The sequence below is a fragment of the Colius striatus genome, chromosome 2, assembly GCF_028858725.1.
Source record: "Colius striatus isolate bColStr4 chromosome 2, bColStr4.1.hap1, whole genome shotgun sequence".
Taxonomy (NCBI): domain Eukaryota; kingdom Metazoa; phylum Chordata; class Aves; order Coliiformes; family Coliidae; genus Colius; species Colius striatus.
Window position 1 is genome coordinate 116706137 of NC_084760.1, and position 16920 is coordinate 116723056.

General features: G+C 44.2%; 1 protein-coding gene across 1 annotated transcript; it reads right to left on the minus strand.

The window, feature by feature from the left end:
• Positions 1-1105: 1105 nt before the first annotated feature.
• LOC133624946 (uncharacterized) lies at positions 1106-16344 on the minus strand. Its single transcript, XM_061990486.1, has 3 exons — positions 15925-16344; positions 5871-5987; positions 1106-4912 (listed from the first exon to the last, which is right to left on the minus strand). The coding sequence occupies exons 1-3, from the start codon at positions 16316-16318 to the stop codon at positions 4812-4814; spliced, it is 612 nt and encodes a 203-aa protein (XP_061846470.1). The 5' UTR covers positions 16319-16344; the 3' UTR covers positions 1106-4811.
• Positions 16345-16920: the final 576 nt, after the last annotated feature.

Here is a 16920-nt window from a genome sequence, read left to right on the forward strand (position 1 = left end):
AACTTGTCTGTAACATAAACAGCTCCCAGAATACTGAACTGGGGTTCCAGATCCCTCATCTTCATCTTTTACTTGTGGCACACTCTGTAATGCTTCTATCAGTTCACTTTGCTGTCTGTACAGGTTGGAAAAGAGCTAAAGGAGTCAAGAGACCTCTACTCCTGACACAAAGATTCAGCCATAGCAGGGAGTATTTAAGGTTCTGATCAGTGTTTGAGATGTGTTGCTCCAGTGTGGCCCTAGGCAGGATAGGATTGTTCTCATTAAATTCCGATTAGAAGGATCTAACTTTTCTGCAGTGCTGAGTTTTCAGTATTTGTGTCTGTTTGAATATGTTTGTGTGGGGACAATCGTGAGGCTCCAGTGGGAAATGGTATTTCAGGCTTCACCTCGGGCATGAGCTGACCTGTGATACCGTGCAGTGCAAAGTGCATCCAGGTGGCACAATGCAAAGTTGTGGGTTGTGTTTCTTAAAAAAGACATAAAGAGGGAGAAAAAAAGAGAGGAGGATGGAATCACTCACTCCCAAGGCATGTTTCTTGCAGTTACATTTTTCATGCTTCTCAGAGCTGATACAGCAGCATTGCCCCTAGTTGGGTCTTGCTATTATTTTTTTGTCCCTAGGAAATGCCAAAATAAATTAGACACATAATAGCAAACTAATGGTGCAACTAGGCATTGCAGAGTTCTTGTGAGTATCTGGGCTCCTTGGACAGATGCTGCCTGTGGCATCCTCTGGTGCAGTGATGGGTGTCTGCTCACAGCCTGGCATCTATAAATGGCACAACTTGCCCTCCCATGAGGGCACGGGGACAGGCTTTGGGATGGGGGAAAGTGTTCTCCTCCCCTCGAGCTCCACAACAGGGAGGGTCATTCTGCAGGCAAATCTGCCTTTAGTAGATTTGTCCTTTTTTTCCCCCTTGCAGTTATCAATTTGAAGATTCTCTCAGCCAGTTATAAGCTGTTTAAATTAGCTTCAGATTGATACCCCAATAGGATGTTTTCACATGCTTTTAGCACTATCTGTTTAGAGAGATGGAAGAAAAATTTAAGGTAATATTTTTCCCATTCTGCCTAAAATCAAGCTGAAGAACAGGGATTGTAAGAAAGGCCTATGGCTCCTTAGTGTGATGTAGCATATGTAGTATGATACCAACAATATATGATAAATGCCATGGTATGAAATAGCAAATACAACTGCTCTAGGGTAAAAACCAACAAAGCCACTGTGGCAACACCAATCTCAACATGGTGGCTTCTGGGACTGAGCTGTCCCACCCTGCCACCAGTTGTGCCTTTTCCCTCCTTATATGTATGAGTTTGTGTCTTTTACCTATCTTTTGTGTCTATTAGAGGAACTCTTAAACAAGAACTGCTAATAAGTCATTCCTTCAAGGAAAGACTGTGAGAAGCTCAGGATCCAACTGTGTGTGATGTGCAAAGTGTTGGGCTGTCTCTAGTGGAGGTGAGAAGCACGTGTGCTCTGTGAGTCTGATGCCTTGGAGAATGGCACCTCTGCAATTAACTTACACAGAGACTCTGTGAGGCCCTGAGCCCTGACAGCTCCATGGCATGTGTGTGCACAACCAGGACACCACCACAGCCCTGTAGCTGAGGAGGTCACTTGTGCATGGTGGGTTTTTTAGGTGTGGGAAATCCCAGTCCTGGCTTTTTTGTTGTTGTTGCAGAAGTAAGTAGGTAGTAGAGATGCAGAGAATGCTAACTATGGCTTACCAATGTTAAGCTAAATATAAAGTGACTTGATGGTGACAAGCACATAAGAAGGTTCAGTAAATGATTATATTGATTAAACTATTAACAAGAATAGCAAACCCCATTACACTAAGCATTAGTATGTTGCTTTCCTGTCCTCTCCTCTCTCCTTCTCCTTCCCTGAATGTTTTTCCTAGAGTACAACAAATACATAGAGGGAAGTGTCTCACCTCAGGGGCCCCTGGCTGTCTGAAACCCCTTGCAGCATTCACTGTACCTGCATGCTGGGCTTGGGCTTCAGGAGAGCTCTGCATGTGGCTAACCTCTGCTCAGGAGAGGAAAGTGTGGGGAAGGGTGCCCTCCCAAAATGAGCAAGATTACTAATAAGAGAATGACAATGCTGAGGAGTATTTAAGGGGATGTTCTCTCAGTGTTTTGTCAGGAACACACACATCCAGGAAGGAATATTATTGGCTCATAGATTTGTTGTTAGCATCTTTTCAAAAGGTGAAAGGATGTGTTCATGGAACCAGCTTCCCCCTGCTTTTCCATAACCACTAACATTTTGGTTCTGTCAGAAACAGTTTCACAGCATTGCCCAGGCAAAACTTATGTTTGAAAGCCAATCCTATGCTTTCTTAAAAAGCTTTAAAAGACAAATCAAGTATTGCACTTGGGGTCAGGGGAGAAGAACAGGTCTTGGGTGATCAACTGATTCTGTTCTGAGTTTTAGGACAGATGGTTTGGTGCTGAAAGTTGTTTTCTTTAAATAAACCCAGTTGCATGTTAATTAAATGGATCAAAGTGATGGACTGAAAAACATTAGTTGGAATTGAATTTTCTTAAAATTTTCATCAAAACTTGATATATTTTCAGGGCTTTCTGAAAATCTCTAATTTTAATTGCAGTGTGGTTGGGAGGATGAGTCTCAAAAGGTGTTGGTAAAACCTTTTGGATAGGTTTGGAGACTTTAGGAGCAAGTTACTTTAATTTTCTTTGTTATACAATAGTGAAACATTCAAGACTATTTAAGGAATTCAGATCCCTTTTTCCCCACTCTAAAGCAACTGGGCATTCAGGTCTCTTAGTCAGCTTCAGCAGTCTGTAACTTCAGCATTAGTTTGATGCAGCTAATTTGTGTTAAACACACTTTTAAGTGCAGTTATATTACAATTTATCTCTCTTCGGTGGTATTGCCTCCCAGTCATAATTTTCTGCTTGTACCAAATAGTTCTCTGTATCCCAGTGGACCAGAAAGCTTTATAAACACATGTAGGCCATCCCTGAGTCCTTGGGCAAGCAAAACTTCCATGGAAGTCTTCAGGAACTTTGCTCACATGATGTGTGTAATTTCAGCCGGTGAATACTCCTGTGTATACACAGACGTCATCCTCTGAGTGAAGGTCACTTTAGGGGGAAAGCAACAGCCACGTAGCAGCCCACATGTCTCCTCTACAATAGTTTGGAGGAGAAAATGATGGTTATCAGCTGAAATTGCACAAGGTTATGTGCTCAGAATGGGATTGCACGCTGAGGGAGCTGACAGTTGTGGCTCAAACTGGGGTTGTGGCTAAAGGAAATAGTTCCTGGGACATTCTGCAGAATACATGGGTTTGGTATTGTTCATATGACTGGTTACATGCCAAATATGTAAAGATTAAAGCCCCAGGCTTTTCATTCGGGAATTTTCTGCTTTAGCATATTCTCCCCCAATGCTTTGATGTTCTGGAATTGAAATGTTTGTTTTCAGTCCGATATTAAGCTGGTTTAATGTCTTACAGAAACTGTTTGAAAGCGTTCCTTTTCCTCTCTGGATCCAGCTCCCTGGGTGGGTGACATCTCTTATCATCAGTTGGACAGTTTTGAGTTGTGGCTTGAGATAATGAAAACCAAGCCCTAGCATTTTTCTTCCCAGTAGAGTTCTCCCTTTATTTCCCTTCACCTCAGATGCTGGGTGGGTTTTGGTTTTCTCTGTGCATATCCCAGTGTGTACAGTACAGCTGTGTTCCATACAACTCTAAATTTCTCACTGTTCTCTTCCTTATGGATTAGACCTGTAAGGGAATTGGAGACTGCTCTCATGGTTCAGGAGGTGCATTGTGTCTTCATCCACAGTTTTTCATTGTCTTCTGATTGAAGCTACCACTCATAATCCTCCCCTGCCAGGAGTTTGTCATTTCTGATGCCAGCTCCGCTCCTCCCCGCAGTGTTTTTTCATTGTGGCATGACAGTATTAACATGTAGCACCCTCTGGGTTTCCTTCCTGGCTGAAGGACATCTGGGAGAGTTTTAGCTCTTCAGTGTCATTCAGCTCCTTCAACTGACTTCCTTCATTCTGCCATTTTACTGCATCTCTCCTTCCTCATGACACCTGGGCTGTAGCCCTGCTGCTACAGCAGCTGCTGGTGAACACATTGCAGGGGGGAACAGGCTGTATCCACCTCTGGCTTCAGCATAATGTCTGCAGCGTGCTTGATGGCCATGATCCAAAACTCTGAGAGGTCAGAGCAAAGATGCTTCTGAGAACTAGACACCTGAAGGTAGAGATAGAGAGATGGTAGATGATGGAGAGGAGGTAGATGGAGAACCAGGGACCCTCTCTCCTTGAGCAAGAAAAGTTGAAGCCAATGACAGACCCTGCAAAAGGTCTTGTGTCAGTTATGTTAGTTATCTAATGAACATTTGAGTCACATCACTTGGTATGACATGAGATTTTTGTATATGTGGATGTGCACCAGTGTTGACAGCTGTGATTTTACGGCTAGTTAAGATAGTACAGGACAGTCTTCAGCAGTTAAGGCTGGTGAAGTCAGATTTGGGTTGTCTGCCTCTCAGGAAGCTGGTTGTATATGGCTGTGCCCTGGGCTGGACTCCTCAGGGCCACATTGGTGCAGAGAATCAGGGTTCTTCGGGTGCCAGAGTGCTGGAGGGGCAGGAGGCTGCTCTGGGATGCTTCCTTGGCCCTTCCCTTCTACCTTCTACCTTCTTCTTCCTACCAACTGGGTCACCCTTCCTTGTTCTGCAGGGGAGGTAGGAGCTGCCATTGCAGGAGATGCTGGTTGACTGTCAGGTCAGCTGTGAGCATGCTGTCTCACCTCTCAGTTTTTGTACATCGGCAGAGGCACAAGGAGCTGCAGGCTTCTCTTCAGTAAAGTCAAGGCACAGTTCAGTGGGCAAGAGAGGACTGTGACACACAGAGCTGCAAGTAGAAAAGTGCTGCTGATTCAACCACTAACCCAATAAGAAAAGAGAACATTAATATGTCCAAAAATAAAATTCAGCATAACCTTTATGAGCTGTGGGTTCTCAGAGCAAAGAACCCAGAGGCACTGCTCCCCTCTCCCACTCCTGACAGTGCCCTTTGCCTTCTAAAAGTGCACTAGGACTCTACAGTCAGAGTCACTTTCTCCCTGGGACCAGAGTCTGCTGCCAGTGTCAAGGCTCTTACAAGCCTGAAGAACACCTTCAAAGTGCCAAGTCTTGCAGAGAAGATTTAGCATGCAATTAAAACTAAATGATATTGTTTGTAATGCAAACAAATTTATAATGCAAATAAGTTAAGTATAAATGAAGGTGACATGGAAATAGGTAAGGTCACACTTCAATTAACAGGTTATGTCAATTTACAGGCTTCCTTCCTGTAAAAATCCATCTCTGACAACAGACCTCTCTGTGTTAATGCTAAGGCAGCAGTAGCTCCTGTGTGAAGAGCTCACCAGGAGAACTTCTGCCTCATGATAACAGCCAGCTACTGAGTGGTATTTTGTTGATGGGAGCAGTAGGGTTTTGCTTTTTCCATCCCAGGAGGGGATGCTCAGGCAGTCTCTGGGACAGCGAGGGGTTTGCAGAGGTGATTCTGTGCATGTTGTCTCTGTCCTACCCAAGTAGTCTCAATTACAAGCCCAGCTAGGGAGAACAAGAGCTTTCCAGAGGCCTAGCTAACACTTTGGAATGTATATTTTCAGTTGTCATTGGCTGAGCCAGGTGACCAGTGAGCCATGAACAAGGACTTTGGTTCTGAAGTTTTACAACAGTCACATTAGAGAGTATAAAACTTATTGGCTGAAACATTTTTAAGACATTTTCCCCTCTACCTAGATATTGGCAGAGAAATGCAATATCTTCAATTGTACTTGACCACAATAAGCAGTTCCTACCCGGAGCCTTGAAAACCTTCTTCCATTTGGAAGATTTTTTCTCAGGTAACCTTTGTGTGTTTGGTTCCTCTTCTTCCCATATCAGGATTGATGGCTTCTTCATCTGCCCATACATACCTGCCAAATAAACATGGTATAAGCTAAGTTAACTCATACAATCTCATTCTTACATCATGATGTCTCTCTGAAAAAATAGTGAGTGTAGATGAGATATCATCACTTGCAACTAATTCTAATTAGAAACCTGACTAATGAGCTCTGTAGCAGCCATCCTCCCTGGGGACTAGAAAGGCCATAGTTTGCAAGTCTTGCAACATTAGATCTTGAGCTGTCAAAAGACAGTTATTCCTCCCTGCATCCACTGAAATTTGTTGTTACCTATTCCATTGGAATTTCAAATCCTCTTTTTCTAGCAGTTGCTCTAAGTTATTTTTGTGAAAGCTTTAGAAGAGCTTCCGTCAGTTACATGAAGAGGCCGTAGAGAAAAAATAGGAGAAAGCTCTGCTGTGTGAACAACTTCTAATGCACTTGAAAAGGCTCAGCAACATGCCATGATGTCAGATTATTTGCAGAAGGTCAAATCAATGTTATGATCAGGCAAACATTAGCAAATTACTTTTCTTAGAAGCAGAGCAAGTAAAGTATTTTCCAAGAAATACACTTGAGGAAAAATCAAATGGTAGTTAGTAGAAACCATCAGTCACCAGGACTTGTTCTCTTTGAGGCACTTAATCCTTTTGTAGTCGTAAGCCATTGCATCTGAATACCATACAGGGACAAATTTAGGTTCAAAAGTTTTCTGCTCTGTAGGGCAAATGAGTCAGAGCTGGGGCCTGTTTGTCTGTGGTGGAGCGAATAATCTTTGCGGAGATTTTGATCTGTTTCTTCCCTATCTTCAAAATAGGATGCCAAAGGGCTCTGACCCACAAAAAGACAGTGTCTGCTCAAGGGACCTGGTGTCTGCTCCAAGTTATCTCCAGACATTGCATGTGAGGGAGAAGGGAGAGAGTGGCTGCTGCTGGAGGAGACAGTGACTTCCAATTCATGGAAAAAAGTGACCTCCTTGCTTTAAGGAAAAGAGAGACAGAATTAAGGATTAAGGAAAGTATCTCCTTAGTGTCATAGCAAGAGCCCAAGGAAAGCTCCTCTCTGCTTCAGTGCTTTGTGATAAGACTTAAAGTCTTTTTACCTGCTGCCATGGTTTGGTTGCAGAGTTGATGCATTGTCTTGTTCTGCATCAGACGCTGTGAACCCACCTGACTGACAGACAGACACGACCTGTGCCCCGGAGCTGATGGCATGAATCAAACAAATCTGCTAGAGAGGTCTAAAGAGAGAGGTGCAGAGAGCAAATCAATGACAGTTGCATTCTTCTTGTCACCTCTCTTTCCTGCATCCAATAGTTTCAGGATTTTGTTTCTGTTATGTCACAGACTTTTTTGTTTAAAGGCTGTAATTTATTCTCATATTTCTGCTGGTATTATTCTCTGGACCATATATAAATAACACTGAAGCCTGCTGTTCTTGTATGGATGGGTAAGAAAGGCACAGTCACTCCTTTTATGGTTTGCTACCTGGTAAATAAGGAACACTGTGTGTATAGTTATTGGAAATGCTCAGGAATTTTCCATCAGTGTGTTCACTTATTGGAAAATGTGCTCTCTGAAAAGTGAAAGCAGGATGGAAATTCAAATCCCTGATGAGGATTAAAAGCTTGCCCAGTTCTGTGCGAGTCTTGGGTAGCAACAAAAGGGAGAAAACACTTTTTTAATATATATTTAAATATGAAACCATAAAAGTGGCCAGAGGGAAGTAGTAGAAGGCAAGTAACCTGAAAGGAGTTTTAACTTTATGTTGATAACATCTGAATTAATTTCATGATGGCTACCTGGAGTAAATAAGGCTCTGATGGAGGACAGGCACTTGGGCTTTTACAGTGAAAAGGCAGCTCAAATGCAAAACAGATTTGGAGGGGCTAGAAAAATCATAACTTTTCAGAGGTAGTACATTTTGGCACAACTCCAACAGTTAGAAGGATTTATGTGGCAAAAAGAAACTTAAACAACAATGCTGAGACCTCGTGGGGAAAGCAGTTAGGTGTAGCACCAGTTAGACATACAGTCAAAAATGTCTGTTGTAAGCACTGGGAATGGTTCTGAGGGTTCTGGGAATGGCAAATCTCTGGTTTTAATCTTTTTTTACAGGAGCAATTGTTATTATTCATTATTGTAAATAACCATTTGTTTTTTATCAGTCCATTGTAATAAAAAGTGACATCCATCTAGTCTGGGGTTAGAAAGAAAGGCTACCCAGTGCAGCTGTTTGGTAGGATGAATTCCTATCAGATAGTTTCATAGGTTTCAAAGTGGTTGATCAAACCAGAGCAGTGAATACTTAATAACTGTAGCCCCAGAAACTAGGGAAAATCACCCAAGAACAGAAGGAAGGCTCTAATTTTTGGACAAAATGAAACAAAACATTTGTCTAGACTAGAAGACAGCATCAGCTCTAAGAGGCTGATACCACATGCATTTCAGACTCAATAGACCTGAAAAACAGGTTGATTTTTAAATATCTATCTAGGTATCTATCTGTTTATTTAAGAACCTCAGGTGACACAATTTATGCTGGTCTAAACTGGTGCAGTTGTTTTGAAGACCATATTACTAAGTCAGCACACCATGGGGTGGAACTTGTGTCTGTGCTGGGATTTTTTGAAGAGCTTTGATACCACCATCTGTTTCTGCTGGACATTTCCTCCCAGACTGCAGCAAAGGAAACTCTGTAGAAGGATTTGTTCCTCCTCGCTGTTTCCTACTGAAAATGCCACAGCAATTCTTCTGTATTACCTGGGAGTTGGCAGCATAATAAGTGTTGGGAAAACAATTTGTCAGTTGGGTGGGAAGTTTCAGGAGAGTTGATTTAAAATAAATAGATGAACTTCCCAGAAGTTCTGTAATAAAATAGATTATTTATATGCATCAAAGAAGTGTTTAATTGTCATATAGAGGAATGTGGATTTTTTATGCATGTTCAGTCTTCCTTCAATTAGGTCTCTAAGCATATATCTTAAAACTGTTCAGAGGGTTTCTGTCTCCAAAAACTACAACATGGGAAGCCAGAGTTGCAGAAACCTTTTCTTTCACTTGGTTCCCTTTCCCTGTCCAAACTGCCCTTTGGAACATTTTCTTAAAGGCTTGAAATGAGGAGTGGAATAAAAAAATACAGATGCACACACACTCCAAATACTCTTTCTGGCAAACTGCATTATTTTGAAGGGAGAAATAGATCCATAGAACTCTTTGCACTGTAATCCTGGTATTTTTCCAAGCTATTTCTCTGGTTGGAAGCTGTCCAGCTCTGGTTGATGGCAGACCATCTTTCTAAATTGGTACAAACTTAAGCTCTTGTTCAGGACATTTTAAAGTTAGGCTAAGGGTTATGTTACATTTGTGAATATTTCCAGTGACTTACAAAGATTAGTTCAGCATCATGTAAGTGATAAATAAATAGCTTCCCAAGTAATCTTGGTTTGATTTTACATTGCACCTCTAATCTTACCACTGCAATCGCATGAAAATGTGTTGATCATTCAAGAATGACAGGTCATAACTATAGTTATCTTTCTGGTGATCTCTAAAAATACTCTTCAGTCTTGTGTGGTTTAATGATGGATGAAGCTTGGAAATGAAACTCTTGTCTGGGGTTCGTTGTAAGATGAACTGACACCGTGGGAGTAAAATTCATATGAGCTAAGTGTGAGGCGGATATTGCTTGAGGATGCTAAAGAAGGCTTCTGGCAGAATTTGGGAGACAGTATAACATAAGTATCCAACTACCTGGGCTTTGTTTGGTTTCTTTTTGCTCCATTTCTCTTCCTGTTGTCTGCAAACATTAAGATTTGGAAGAAAGCTAAAAAAGGGCCATGGCAGCATATGGCTCTTTCACCTCCTTCTCTTTCCATAGTATTATACCCATGGATGGTATCAATGTTGACATGTCCACACAAATAAAATCACCCACTTTTTAATACACAGCAGACCAATGTGCATTTTTAAGTATTGCTTCAAGATCCTGGCTTGCAAACAGAAATCCTCCAGCCAAGCAACAACAGACAAGCTGATGTGCACAGTGGGACTCACATGGATCTGCTGGAATTTACAACAACCCGAACTCACTGTTCACAGCTCAGCTCCTGCCTTCCCTGCCTGTGCATTTCTGCACGACTGCCTGCCTGCTTTTTCATTTGAAATCCTGATGAAGCTCTCTAGCCTATAAAATAGAGGTCAGGCTAGCTGACTGGACTGATCCCTGCCAGGATTGAAAACCGTGATCACGTGAAGTCCTGAGGACTCTGCACAGGATCTGGAGTGCCAGCTCCTTGTCACACACACAGCCTTCCTTCTGGGTCCAGCAGCAGCAGGCAAGAGCGTTGGCAGCAGCAATGTGATGAGGGGGATGAGGCTTTGCAACCCCAAAGGGCTCTGCCCACTGGCAATGAGCAAGGGATGAGGATGGAGGAGAAGTGTCACTGCAGCTTCTCTGGGTTGTGTAACTCTTTAACCATGTGTTTTTATGTATAGATCCAGGGTGCTTGGCTCTTGGCAGAGAAGTTATCTGTTGAAATGAGGGAATTACAAAAGCACTTCAGGGAAGTGAAAACTGGCCTCTCATAAAATCACAGAATGGTAGGGGTGGGAAAAGACCTCTGAAGATCATCTGGTCCAACCCCCCTGCTAAAGCAGGTCCCGAGGTGCTGATGCATAGCTTCAGGAAAAAGCACATTGTCTGTAGGTGATGCATAGTTTCTTATTTTTAAAAAGAAGCTTTGAATGGTAAACTTCCCTTCCTCCTAAAATAAATAACTCCTCCCAACCTACAGTTTCAGCAGGAGATTGGTTTTCTCTGTCTGAATTGTTTCATAGCCCTGATGGCTGCTGTATTGAAGTGGTTCTCTAGTTTTGATAAATCCCCATGAGAGAGGAAGGCAATCTGGTTGCAAGCTAGTTTTTCAAAGACCTCTGGATAAGCCATATTAAAGGCACAAAAGCATAGCTACAAAAATTACTCATTTGGCTCATAACTCCAAGCATGGTCATTTGGAACCTGCAGAATGGCCTGATTTATCCAAGGTGGCCTGCAGTTGTTGTAGCTGAGTAAAGCTAAATAATGCAGCACTCTTTAAAATTGCATGAGCATATGACTTGGTTTGCTTTACTCATTCACAATTCCTACCCCATTGTAGTTTATTGCAGTCAATGATGATATCAACAGATGTCACATCTGTTCAATGCATCTCTGAAGTGAGTCATTTTGACTCTTCCTTGCTCGTGCCATATACTAAGCTGTACTGTTGCAAACCAAAGCTGAACTTTGTTGTGAGTTTAGGAATGACTGTGTGGCCCAGCCTTTTGTCTTAAGGTAAATGTAGGAATGGAAAAAAGTGAGGAAGGGTTAACTGCTAATAAAATGATTCGATTGACTGGCAAAAGAATTCCTACAGTGCATCCACTGCACAAGGCAGTGGTTCAAATGCCTCTGTTCAGCCCCAGCACAGGGGCCTGGGCATTGCTTTCTGGCTCTCTGTCACAAGAGTAGCTTCATGGACCAAACTGCATGACTAACCAAAGTAGGTGGATGCTGAAGGAGAGGTGCAAGGCAAGTGAAAGTACCAGGAGATCATCTCCCACTGCTACCTGCTGCAGAGCAGAACTGCAAAAACAGCTTGACCTTTAGAAGAGGTGGAGACTGTCCAAGAGGTCGTGGGGCTGCTGCTGTGTCTAGTTCTGCCAGCATCTCAGTGCACAGCCTTGAGCAAGTGACCGCAGCTGTGGACACCCTTCCTTGCCCAGGACTGGCTGTACTTGCCACTGCTGGTGTTACTGCCCTCAAAGAGGAGATTGTGTGGGTGTCCTGTGATCTAGAGAGGAAAGCAATCTGCTGAATTAACTGAACCTTCCTACTTAAATCGATGAAATGATCCAGGCGATCTTATCTGGGCTTAGGAAGAGGTTAGATGAGAGCCACTCTGCCAGCAGCATCGTGGGGATGGGAACAGATGGCAGTCCATTATCTCTCACTGGTCTAACTGTGTGCACATGGAGCTTTCTTCAGACCCTTTGGAGACCTCAGAACAAAGTCTGGAAACAAGCATTTCCTTCTGGTCTGAAATACCGTGGTGAAGAGCAGGGTGAGAAAGAGCCTTTCAGATATGGGACTTAAGATTACTTAGAAATTAATGTTATTGATTTGCATCAGTTTTTTTCTCTGCTTGTGAAAAAGGTATTATCCTTCCTGTTTAACAGATAGGGACAGAGGGCTGCTGATAGCAGAGATCTGGCTGAGGAGAGAGAGGCCGTGCTGTGCAACCAGAGGCATTGCTTACATCGAGTATCATCTCCCCTGGAGAAATATGAGGCATATCAAAATGAACTGAAGAAGAACAAAGAAAGAGAAAATAGGTGGAAACAACTGGGATGTGTGATGGTAGCACAGTATGAAATACTGTGAGGAGAGGGAGAGAAACAGTGAAGAAAATTGTGACAAGGCAGTGGGAAACCAACTTTGGTCCTTGGAGTAAGGGTGGGAAGGAAGGGTGGCAAGTCTCCCGAGTGCTCTGCCGTTGTGGCTGCTCTGTGCACTTGAGTGGTGATCTACAGACCCACAGAAGTTGGCATTTGGCAGAGCTCAGCCTGAAGTGCAGCAAAACCTGAGGGGCATTAAAGGCAACAAAAGCAGAAGACAGGATCTCTCAAGACACTGGAAGTGTCTTTAGTGCAGCTAAAGAAAAACCAGTTTGAATAAACTCTAAACTATGAGAAAGGCTGAGATGAGATACCAAACAGTGGTTTCTCCATTCTGCTGTCAGTTGAATTGAAGGAGCTGAACTCTGTGCAGCCTGGCAGGGCAGGGTCACAACAGTTTTTTAGGGTTTACTTTTCCTGGCAAGGCCAGAGTCAGGAACTGTTTGGGCACAGAGCAGTAAATACTGATTTCACTTGGCCCTGTGGCTGTGAGCGATTAGGTGAACCCCAAAGTGCTGCAGCAACAGCTACAGTCATTAATCAGACCAGTGCTCTGGTTGTCTGAACCCTTCTTGAGTCGGGTCAGGTTGCTGTCTGTTGGGCCTTCCCTATCTCCACATTGCTTTCCCTGCTCAGCCCTCTCTGAAAATGATGAAGCAATTGCCACCGTTTCACAAAGAAAGCCAGTGCACAGAGAACAACACAGCGCAGCAATTTCTCAACCAGCACTGCAATACAATGCCAAAAGCTCTTGCAACATTAGATAGTACAAGCTCAGCTACTGGAGGTGAGCAATTAAGACTACTTCTCTCCCTTTTTTCCCCAGTTTCAACATCTGATGTAAAGGCATTAAAAGCTAAAAGAAGCCAAGACTCTTTAGGAATCAAGTTGAGCTATCACAAAACATATCATGAATTTGGAAGGGGGCTGGCTTGCATTTATCTTTGTGTTACAACCTCTTTCAACCTAATAGCACCTTATTCATTTGTGCTGCCACTGCAAAACAAAGGTGTTTGCCTACCTGAAAATTTGGGTCTCTGGGCCTGTACTAGAGTGAAAAATAGACGGTTTAAGTTGTCTTTTAATTCTAGAAGGAACCATGCCTTTGTGTTGCTTTGGAAGGCGTGTAGGATGCAGTTCAAAAGCTGTGTTTATGTAAAATGTTTGTTAAAAATGTCTTCTTTCTTACATTAGCTAAGGTATAATGGTAAACACTTTCTGTGGAGACAAGGTATTAAGTAGTGAAAACTAGCACAGGAGTCCCTTTCCTTGGAAACCAACAACTGCATACACATCAAGTGGGTATTTAGAAAAGTAAGTGGGTAAAGCTGTGTAATGGGTCTGCCATGCCTTGTCCCTACAGCACAAAGGCTCTTCTCTCATCCATCTTGCAGTTTGAGACCTACCAGTGTAGTCTTGTTGATTTGGCTTAAATTATGTCATTACCAATCAGCTGGTGGTGAGTGTTGATGTTCACCCAACCCACACCAAAAAACATGGCAGCAGATGTTGCAGAGTCAGCACCAGCACTCCCTCAAAACTGTTAACAAAGAGATCCAAAGAAACTGTGATGTTGCTTTTTTCTTCCTTTGTTCCCCCTCCCTCCTGACACAGTGCTTTGATCTGCCATGCAATTGGGTCAGTGCTTGGGAAGTGCATTTTTACATCCCTGTGTATGGTACTGTGCAGGAGACACTAAATGTAAAACCTCATGGATTCTACAAGAGGGCACCTTGTCAGGAAAAAAAGACCAGCAAAACCCTTAACTAGCACAGTAATCAAAGTATTTGAAAGCAAAAAAGTTGGTATCAGAGAGCCAGATCCTCATTTAATTAATTAAAACAGCACAGGCCCACGGAAATCAGAACCTCCCACTGAGCATTCCTGGGTAAGAAAGTCTCTGTTGTTTGTTTCCAGAGCAGGAGTATGCTCACACTCAGCTCTGTGAGCTCAGCCTTGTCCATACAGTCAAGTTTCACCAGGTTAATTTTACTAGCAAAATTAGCCTAAATGCTCATGCAGGCAGCTGAGCATCTGGTCTGAAATAGTCCCTTGGTGTGCAGGGCACCTATACCTGGAGCCTGCAGTCTGCTAGGGAATGGAGGGGATGTATCCTGGGCTTCACTTTCAGTGCTGGGCAGCATCATGAAGGGTGTTGTTATTTGTCATGGTGAGATGTGGATGCTCTGATATCTTGGCTTAGTGTGAGCAAGCAGAGATTGCCCTGGGGACACCTCAAAGGGAGCCTCAGAGAAACCACGGAGGGGAGGGGAGGGGAGGGGAGGGGAGGGGAGGGGAGGGGAGGGGAGGGGAGGGGAGGGGAGGGGAGGGGAGGGGAGGGGAGGGGAGGGGAGGGGAGGGGAGGGGAGGGGAGGGGAGGGGAGGGGAGGGGAGGGGAGGGGAGGGGAGGGGAGGGGAGGGGAGGGGAGGGGAGGGGAGGGGAGGGGAGGGGAGGGGAGGGGAGGGGAGGGGAGGGGAGGGGAGGGAAGGGAAGGGAAGGGAAGGGAAGGGAAGGGAAGGGAAGGGAAGGGAAGAGAAGAGAAGAGAAGAGAAGAGAAGAGAAGAGAAGAGAAGAGAAGAGAAGAGAAGAGAAGAGAAGAGAAGAGAAGAGAAGAGAAGAGAAGAGAAGAGAAGAGAAGAGAAGAGGAAGGAAGTGGACACTATGGGAGACAGTGAGAGTGCTCTGTTGCTCAGATGTGCCTTAGGAAAACTGACCTCTTCTTTTGTAACCTCATAGCCCTGCAGGCAGTGAGCTTACAGCCCTGATGGCTGGGGCTGAATTTTCTGTCTCTCCCAAGAAGTGTAAAATTATGCCTGTGAGGACAAAGACTCGTGGAGAGCAAAGCTCATAGAGTGAGGGTGTAAGCCAGCTTGCCCATTGGCAACCTTCATCTCACAGCTAGAAAGAACTTGGGAGATTCCCCACAGAAGTGCTGACAGCCATCTCCTGGGTAGGACACTTGCCTTGTGCTGTCCCAGGTGAGCTTTGAAGGTTTCTTACAGTCCTCTAGCCCCAGACAGTAGTGTAGTTCAGAAAGACAATCTCAACCTTCCAGCCAAAGCTCTGGCCCAACTGATTCTTACAAGTCCCACAGCAGATAAGAAGCCAGGAGGGACACTAGTTTTTTTTTTAATCCAGAAAAGGTTAAAAATCAGACATATTCCTACATCTCAGGTCACTGTCTGAGTCTCTGCTTGCCCTTGTTCGTCCTTGTGTTTTATCCCCAGGGTGATTCCAGCCCTCCATGCCTTGTTGGGACTTTCTCCCCCTCATTCCTTGGCCTACCTTGCCTTTCTCCAGGGAATGGGGGCTGCTGGGGTCTTTCACAGCCACTATAGCAGGCCCTTTCCTCTGGAAAAATCAAAGTGTTTCTTTTGCACAACAAAATGCAACCCACTTGGAGTGTTATAACCCTTTTCTGAAAGCCTTCTGACCTCCCTCATTTGCTGATGAGCTACAATGACCACATCACCTTGTGCATTTTGATTTCTACCAGATACACAATCCACAACTTCATCCTAAAAATTACCTTTCAGGTATAAGTGGTTTTCTATGAAGGTCTTCAGTGTCTCCTGATACTCATCTTCAGTCATGTGGAGCTGGGATACCTCCATGCTCGAAAAGCACTCCTCTTCTGTAGCTGTCCCCTGTTCTCGAGGCGGCCAGCATGCAGCAGACACTCTGAAACCTGCTTTATCCAGCTTCCTTACAAACATCTTCCCAATGGAGCCATGGGATGGGAGGATCACAATTGCTCTCCCTTTCACCTCAATCTTCCTCTCCACAACGCCAAAGGAGAAGATGATAAAGCAAGTCAAAAGCACGATGGAACCGCACAGGAAGGCATAAAGGAGGCAGGAAAGGGTCGTTGCGAGTACTACGTCTATGGCCAGCCAGAAGTAACGCTGCAAGAAGCAAATCATGGTGAGAAGGATTAGCTGCCTCCTTGCCCACAGGCAAGCCAAGGAATCTGCTGGGAGCCAGGGAGTGCAGCCGAGCCCTTATAAAGCCAGGCAGCGTTGGGAAACACACATGGGCAGGGCAGGACCCCACCAGGGAGGATGAGTCATTTCCCAGGATGGAGCAACAACAGACACTTTCAAACCAAGTATGTCTTCAGGAAAGAGCAGTGCTGTGTTTGTCTTGGCTGGAATGTAAGGGTTGGTTTTGTAAGGGCATTTCAGAGGGTGTCAGCTTGAGGGCCAGTGATGTATGTGGGTTATTTGGAAGCAGCCGTTTGTAAGGGATTTCTTAGAGTGTGCAGGGCATTGAGAATCCATGGAGTAGAAAATAATCCCTGTATTTTCTTGGCATGCTACTACTCTTAAAATCACTCTTGCTGCTGCTATAAAGCAGGCAGTTTCAGTAAGTCTGGGACACACAAGCGGGGACTCAGCTCCCTGCAACCAGCTCTTGGCCTGCTGTAAAAGGTGCCGTGCAGGAACATGGTGCTGCCTGGCTGTAGGGACTGCGCCACTCTGGGGAGGGGTTCTTTCACATCAGAGATGAGAAAACGAGCTGGGTA